The sequence below is a fragment of the Hordeum vulgare genome, chromosome 3H, assembly GCF_904849725.1.
Source record: "Hordeum vulgare subsp. vulgare chromosome 3H, MorexV3_pseudomolecules_assembly, whole genome shotgun sequence".
Classification (NCBI taxonomy): Eukaryota; Viridiplantae; Streptophyta; class Magnoliopsida; order Poales; family Poaceae; genus Hordeum; species Hordeum vulgare.
The window spans coordinates 402709915-402718667 of NC_058520.1; the positions used below are offsets into that span (position 1 = coordinate 402709915).

The 8753-nt window shown below is 47.9% G+C and overlaps 1 protein-coding gene across 1 annotated transcript; it reads right to left on the bottom strand.

Annotated features, from left to right (window-relative positions):
- Nucleotides 1-1235: 1235 nt before the first annotated feature.
- Nucleotides 1236-8388, bottom strand: LOC123443990 (protein trichome birefringence-like 38). Its single transcript, XM_045120577.1, has 5 exons — nucleotides 7801-8388; nucleotides 7528-7699; nucleotides 2109-2281; nucleotides 1833-1991; nucleotides 1236-1751 (listed from the first exon to the last, which is right to left on the bottom strand). Exons 1-5 carry the CDS (start codon nucleotides 8157-8159, stop codon nucleotides 1460-1462), a joined length of 1155 nt encoding a protein of 384 aa, XP_044976512.1. The 5' UTR covers nucleotides 8160-8388; the 3' UTR covers nucleotides 1236-1459.
- Between the last annotated feature and the right edge of the window lie 365 nt (nucleotides 8389-8753).

The window sequence follows — 8753 nt, forward strand, 5'->3', positions numbered from 1 at the left end:
GCGCCAAAACGGATCTCGCACCCTTGAACGAATCGCAGCCGGAAGACATGACGGAAAGTGAGATTTGCAAACTTGTCGTAAGTCGCTTAGACGCCTACCCCACGGTGGGCGCCAACTATCGTGGGAATAAACCTGACAGTAGATGTGTAGGGTACGAATGGAGAGGGCAGAATCCTAGCTACGGCAAGCTTGTACGCAAGATGTATGAATTCAGGCCCCTCTCGTAGAGGTAACAGCCCTACGCCTCAGTGCTCGGGAGCTCTTGAAGTGTGGAATGTGTGTTACAGGGGGTGCGAACCCTTGTGCCAGAGGGGAGGGGTGGCTTATATAGAGTGCGCTACCCCTCATCAAGGCCCCAACATCTAAGGGTTCGATCAATAAGGTTTAAAGGTGTACGTTACTGATAACGTATGTATGTAATTAATGCTATTCATGACCATTAATTGAGCGCTCGTTCGTTGGCCTCCTTGGAGGTGGCTTCTGGTCTTCTGCGTCGACTTGTGTCTTCCGAGTAGAAGTTGGTTGTCGAGTGAAGGGGATTATCTTCCGAGTGGCTTCTTACCGAGTGACTCTCTAGCTAATAATGAGGTACCATTCAGTCCAAATCTTCTTAATGACTCTCCAGCTAATAAAGAGGTACCCTTAGGTAGGACACTTAGGTCAAGCCTGTGACCCTACCCTAAATACATATCCCATTCAAACACCGCAAGCAGCACATCATACGGAATGTCGTCCAACTTTCGAGGACACATGTGGCAGGTGGAACGTGATGAACCATCCACGTCCACCTAGACCGGTGACGAACATGTCGCGAACTCCTACAAGGATGAGTAGGGCATGGAGGCGGAGGGCATGGTGTCTCATGTGAGCCGGTCCGTCTCCCATGTCCTACTCTTCATCGTGGGAGACTCCATCTTCATTTTATGTTCTTTGGACCCACATATGTTCATGAAGACGATAGATGAAGGATGTGGTCGTCCATGCGGAATACAAAGGAAGTGGACTAACGTCGTCGCCGCAGGATCGGCTCTTTTTTAATAAATAAATATTTAAATTGTAACAAATGTGTTCTAGTTTGTATGAAAGCCGGTTTGCATGAAATTCATTTGATATGTTTGAAAAGTGTTTTAAATGTATGCTGACAATGTTGGATGAACAGATTCCGTATTTGTGTCCGTGGACTATAAGCAAATTTGCGGGTCTATATCCTTACTCCCCAAACAAACAACGAGATGTTTCCCACAACCAAATAAAATACCTTTGCTTTTTGGTTGTGTAAGATCGTCTAGGTTGAAATTGTGAGGGGACAACCGAATCATATTTTCTGTTTGATCACCCTGGTATTGAACACCAATTGAATCACCAATCTAAACACTCACCCGTAAAAGAATTAACCTTACTGTGAAAGAAGACAGAGCAGCAGCAGCTTGCCAAAACTTGCGGGCACGCGCGTCCAAGCCTATGCAAGGAGCGACGCGTAGAGGATATGGTTCCAGGTGTCGGGCAGGCCGGCAAGGCACCAGTGGCTGCAGTCGTTTCCCGGGTGCCCCCCACTGTACGCGGACGGGTGCGCGTCCCTCCTCAGCTGCGACAGCAGCGTGATGTCCAGCAGGAACACCGGCTTCGACATGCCGCCCAGCGCGCTCCTCACCGCGCCCTGCGCCGGGAGCGGCCCGCCCGGATACGCCGGCCCCGCGATCGGCTGCGTCTGGTGCGCGCAGCTGCTGGAGCTCTCCCCCCACTGCGCTCCACTGTATTTTCAACAGAGCAGTCTTCTTAATCCTTGCACTCTATGACTATGACCATGAAGGAATTGGGCTTGCTTATCTTACTTGTAGTGGGTCGGAGAGATTCCCTGGAAATAGACCTTGGTCTTGGAGGTGTCGACGTTGGAGTCCACCCATCTGGCCCATGTGGACATCCCCTTGGAGAAGGCCGTGAGCCGGTCCATGTCCTTCATGACCTGAGCCCCATCTTGCACATAGTCCCATCTGGTATCATTTCAAGAAAAGAAATACAAGTGCCATCATCAATAAACACAAGCATGATTCTATGTGCTCCTACTACAGTACTATAAGCCTGTGCAAGAAAGGGTAGCTCCGTCTTACGGTTGGTCCCTGCCGGTGTGGGTCCACCAGTGCCAAGTGTTGAAGACGAGCATGTCGGTGCCGAGCCAGGCGTCGCCGGAGATGGAGTCGAGCTTCAACACCCGGCCGATCGACTCCTCAACGATGTCCACCAGGTAGGTGCTCCGGTAGTACGCCACCGACACCCCGTAGTCCTGCACGAGACGGCAAGCGCACGTCAGCCGCCAGCGCGCCCCGTCCGGCACCAAACTTTGTGGCGGATCACGCCGTGCCGTGCACCTCGACGTACCACCCTACGTATAATTACTCCATGCACGGTCACATCGGACCGTCAACATGCGCAAGTCTCCAAAACTGTCGGCGCCGATACGGCGGACGCGGCCATAAAACCGGCAGATACACCGATACGTCTCTGCTTGTCTGCGTCCGCGGCTACCTGTGCGTCTCACTGTCGCTCTGAATAATGAAACGGCAGGTGCGATGTCATCGATGCGGTGCCTGCGATGGCCGGATAAGACCAAACGCCAGCTCGTGGACCATGGTTTAGGGCTATTTCAGATGATTCCATCTCTAAACTGTCTAAACTGTCCGTGACTTTGCAAGTTGGTAAACTGCAAAGCAGAGTGATTGCCGGTAGTGAACTGCAAAGCAGTCTGATTGCAGATCGGGCGTGTGCTGCATATGGCTATTACACGGCCCCGCGGTATTGCCGGAAATCATGGGTTGGCACCCACAAAACGGGCTTGATTCTTTTGGCGTTGGGTACATTCAAGTCTGGTTGCGCACAAGGAGGGCAACCACAAGGCTAGGACAATCCAAAGAACAAGAAAAAAACACAAGGCTAGGACATCTTGCCAAGCTGGGGTGAGATTATTGCTAGTAGTACCATCTGCAGTGCTAATTGCCGTCTAGTGGGAAGAATCGGCACCAAACATATAGGTGTTTTAATGCACTGGACCATCTTTTCCATCAAACGGCATGACTGCGGTGTCAATTACTTTGAATGTTGAGCATTGGCCAATCCGATGGTACATATATGGCAAATCCAAGCATTACCGGCCGTTGGGCATCATCTTCAATCACCGGACTCTGCCGTATGTACAGTTTAGAGGATTCCATGATTGAGTTTAAACATAATGCACAAACCTCATGACACAAGCGCTTCACCGTTGTTCTGGAATCTTTCAAATTTAATTATACAAACTTTTTTCTAAATGAATTGACGGTTTAAATTTTTTACTTTATGCTTTACAATGCACAAATGCATGAACTAAAATACATTTTTTTAGAATTTTTGTACATTCGTTATTAAAACTTATTTGCGTCCAAATGAATTAACATTTTTTTACTCTGTGATTTACCAAAAATGATTTTTGGAGCTGGTTTTTGAAAAACACAAAATTCATCCAAATACATATTTTACAATTCAAAAATACATGAAACAAAAAAAGATATACATGGAGGCAGAACATACATATGTGTAAATTTTTAGGACGAAATACGTTGAAATTCGCTTTTTAACACAAGATACTATTCATCCTCAAAGTTCAGAAATTTGTCTTTTTCGTACATGTCGCATTTAAAGGTATTCCATCCTGAATATTTACACACAAATACATTTCATCCTTGTAGTTGCATATTTTTTCCATATTTTTTTTAAAGTCAAAAGGTTTGAATTTTGAATTTTTCAAAAAGAAAAGGCTTCATGAAGTTCGTCACCAAAACACCCTATTCGTGATTTACACTATACAATATGCACAAACCTCGAAACACAAACACTTCATATTTACCATTCTTGCTTTGAAGCCCGATGAACGGCGTTATTCCTCGACTTCACGAAGAGGTTGCCGGCGACATCATGTTCAAAGTTTAGGAACTCGTCAAGACCTCGCCATCGCTTTTCACAAGACAACATGCACAGTTCGACCTCAACCAGGAAGCAACCGAGCTCAAAGGACTAATTCCAAGGGTTACTGACGGCGTAACGGGCCAAGGGTGCCTCATGCGATCGGAAGTTGGCCCACCAGGCCAGCCCGAGGCCCCTTAGGCCGCAGCGCAATCCCAACCATTAATCCGTCATGCGGGCCCTCTAGAAGGAAGGAAACGACATCTTGACGACCAAGGCAAGAAGATCGGATATATTAGGACTCTCCAATCGCCTTTGACGACTATGATTCATGTAACCCTAGGCCTCGATATCCTTTATAAGCCAAGGCATGTCTAGCCGCTAGGGCACCTTACAATCAAACCCACAATATACCTATCATACTAGAGATCATCTTTATACCATGTACACCCCTTCAATCCAATACAACATGAGTAGGAGTAGGGTGTACCCCTAGAGAGAGGGCTTGAACCTGAACGTGGGTAATATGGTCTTTCAGATTTGACATCGACACCATTAGTACTACTAGTGGTCACGACGTTGACAACCTTGGAACCTGTTTTCCGTCCGTGGTCTGCATGTTCTAGGCTTTGCTTGAAAAAGTGGTTAGGCTTCCCACAGGTAAAGTAATTTAGCTCAATTTTGTTCTCCTTCTTCTTCTTGAAGGTAGTAGTCCTGACAAGCTTGTTGATGGTAGGCTCGTTCTTTCCTTTATTCACATTCTATGAGTTTCTCTACATCATATTGACGCGAGATTGGCTCTCGCCCCCTTTCTCGTTAGTGTCTTTGGCCTGAGCGTTTTCTTCAACATCAAAAGACACTATCAGATTTTCAACTCATATCCACTATCTCTTATCCTTTAGAGTAGTGTCGAAACTCTTCCGCGAAGGAGGAAACTTCCTAATCATGCACCCAACCATATACTTGTGAGGTAAGATACATTTAAGGAGTCCAAGTTCCTTGTGCACCGTACCTCATGAGCTTGTTCAACTACAGACCAATTATTCATCATCTTGTAGTCATGGAAGGTCTACATGATGTACAGTTCACTGACTGAATCTGTTGCACCGACATTAGCATTCAGTGTATCCCACAAGTGCTTCCATTGTATGTGCATGCACACATCATGCAGACGGTCAACAAGAACACACCAAATGCATCCCACAAAGATAGTATTGACTTCCTGGAACTTCCTCCCATCTTCATGAGAGATTATCTCCGGCATGCGAGTACTAAAGTGGATTTTTTAACAACAAGTGAGAGCATGGAAAGCTAGTTCTCTATCTCTCCGTGCAAGATCACAAGAGTGAGAGGTTACCGAGACATGATCTCTCGCTCGCTAGTTAACTTGCATTCAGGGTGGAGTAGAGTGACGACGCAGATAGCAAGATGGGGCAAGAAACCCTAACCCGATTTTGGTGTGTCATGCGATCTCATGTCACGATAACAATCCAAACTACCGGCCAAGAAACCAAAAAATAAAACAACAAAAGAAAATTGCGCTCATGTAAGGCCACATACTAGATCTCAGTGGACTATTCATGTGAATGTCGTACACCCACGCCCTTCACCATGGCTCGATCCCGTGTCGGGTTCTCTTGCTCTCCTCATACACCCACGCCCTTCATCATGGCTCGACCCCGTGTCAGGTTCTCTTGCTCTCCTCATACATACCAATCACTAAGTGGAGCGAGGAGACTCCACTATATAAGTTGGTTTCACACTACCTTCACTAATTGTATGAGACTAAAGATTGCACTCCTCTTCCTGGCATTTATACATGGGCCTTTGGGATTTATTTAGGAGTTTTCAAAAAAGTACATGCTCATGGATCAAGCCCATTAATTCTAACATGCAAGATCATTCATATACGGGAAAGTTAGAGAGCAAGGACCTTAGCTATGATCAATGGCGTGAATAGAACTAAATAGATGATAGTTCACGATTTCCGCAACCCCTTGTTTATTTGACAACAAGGCATCGTTCATGGAGTTAAACCAATGAAATCTTTCGCTATTCGGATGTGGAAACTTATGGATTACTTGCGTCACCTCTTGTCGAATGATGCCCCAACACACTTTCACTTTGAAGAACACTCACGTGAAGCCATCAGGACCCGACGTCTTCTTGGAAGGCATATATGATATCGCATGAAACATCTCACGCTCAAGGATGTAGTCATCAATTCCCCTTAGGATCGGGTTAGCAAATGGCATGGCCTCCTCTAAATGGTCTCGGAGAAATGACAATGGACCACAGTCTCCTTTTTCATCATGTCGGTGATCCATCCATTGTTATGCTAATCTTATGAATGTGGTTCTTTCTTCGACCAGTGTTAGATCTCGTGTGGGATAATATTGTGTTCACACCCGCATCCTTGAGGTTGTTAATGTGCGTATGTGATCTTTGGAGAACCGCATGGCCAACGACTTGTCTTTGGTGTTCGTTTTTTATTTCAACCAGCAAACAAGCTAAAGAAGTACTCCCCCTGTCTTATAATGTAAAATCATCTTTTACGTTAATGTAGTGTCAAGAATGGTCATACATTATGGGATGGAGGAAGTACTTTGTAGTGTCAAAAATGATCTTACATTATGTATTATGTGATGAAGGGAATATTTTATAGTGTCAAATATGGTCTTACATTATGAAATGGAGCGAGTACTTTATAGTGTCAAAAATGATCTTACATTATGTGATGGAGGAAGTATTTTGTAGTGTCAAAAATGGTCTTACACTATGGAATCAAGGGAGTATTCTGTAGTGTCAAAATGATCTTACATTATGGAACGAAGAGAGTACTAATATGCTGTAATCGATCACGTGCGCCTACAAGCCAGATTTAACACCCAGAAAATACCGATCTGGTGGAGCCAAGAAATTCTCATGTGCCAAGTCTCTCCCAAATGGAATCTGGGGTCTATAGAAAAAAGAAGATTGTCTTGCATCTGGAGGAGCAAAGAGTTTGACCCTGGTTTGTTTCAGTGGATCACGGGACGATGCTACCAATCAGCAAAACACCAAAGAAAGAAGTGGAACGCGAGATGGTGGCGGATAGGGACAAGTGGTGCCCCTCTGCGCTGTCGCCCATGGCGCCTGGTTCCCACACCCACAACCCCCGCCCCAACACCCCCCACGAGAGCTTTGTGGGTTTGGCTACGCGGACGGCGGGGAGCTACTTTCTACTTCCATCCCTTGGGTCTTGGCTTGGGAGAGGACACAAACACGCTGTTCCGCCGGTGGTGCCCCGAAGCCAGCGGCTGGGGCACCAAAAGGCCATCACAAAGCACGTCCCTTTTCGAAAGTGCGTGCGGCTGTGCATAATCTATCAACCACTCGTCGTTAGGGAACTACTCCTACTAGTGTCAACAAAACAGTTTGGCCGATTCATGCTTTCACAAGTTATCACTACTACTAGTAGAACCTAACCTAACCAGAATGTCGTGTGTGCTACAGTACTTTCTTCCGCGTGCTGATGCGGTACAAGACTAGAAGGGAGGAATCGCTAGTGACTGACACCAAATCTGAGCTGGAATGTACAGGGACGGCACGGACCTGGAACGTGACGGTGGACACGGGGTTGCCCCTGCTGTAGCTGGTCCTGGAGGCCGGCGCGGCCGCGTGCAGCATGCACACCAGCGACTCCCACTGGTTCAGGCTGATGGAGTCCCCCACGAACAGTATCTTCTTCCCCTTCCATCTGCTCAGCAAGTCTCGCCCGTCGAACCTGGTGCGCAGCGCGGCCAGCCATGAGCGATGCGCCGTCTCGTCAGCGACCTTCCATTGAATCGCGGCATCGCGTGCGTGCGTGCGTGCATGCATACATACCTCGGGAGCTCGCAGGAGGCGGGGCGCCACCGGTACTTGAGGTAGAGCTTGTCGGGGCGGCCGTACTTCTGGCAGTCGAACTCCGGCTCCACGAAGGGGCAGCTCGCCGCGTCGTACACCGCCAGCGCGTCGTCGTACGTCCAGCTGCCCTGGAACATGTTGCACGACGCCATCCCGCCGTTCGCGCGCGGACCCGGTCGGTGCTGCTGCCTCGTGTTGCCGTGCCTCGGCTTCGACGGCAGCTTGTGCCGGATTGCCAGGGTGGACGTGCTCTCCGCGGCGGCGCCTGCGTGCAGCGAGCACGCCAAGGCCGCGAGGAGGAAGAGGCATAGCTTGTGCCCCGGCCGCTCGGGGGCCATTGCTCGCTCGTCGCTATGGAGTGAGGAGTTGAGGACGGCGGGGCAGAGTGAGCTAGCTAACCAGTCAGTGACAGTGAGCTTTATAAGGTGTGGGACGAGATTTACGCCTTTTATCCGGTCAGCTTTTCCGGGCAATGTCTCGGGCTAGATTCTTGCTCTCTCTCGCTTGCGGGTGGGGGTTGCACCGACGGAACCAACTTCTCTCATCGGCCTGACGATGCTCTGCCAATCAGACATGGTGGTACCGGACCGGGCGGGCATTGGCCCAAATCACTGTCTCTCGAACGCTACCAGCAAACCAGACATCATGTTCGTTCGTCCGGATACGCATCCAAAAGTCGGTCATTCAATGTTATCTGCATACAATTTAATGTTATCCGCGTACAATTTAAGCTAAGTTTGAATAGACTGAATGAAATTCATGCAAACCGAATATTTATACAAACCGAAATACATTCATTACATTCCGGACAATTTTCATTTAAAAAAGAGAATGTCGGACCTAAACCTGGATTACGAGGGCGTCAATCATCCAAGTCCTTTTTGTTTCCTTCTGACGGCGACATTCTTCATCGGTTGTCTCTCTGAGGGACA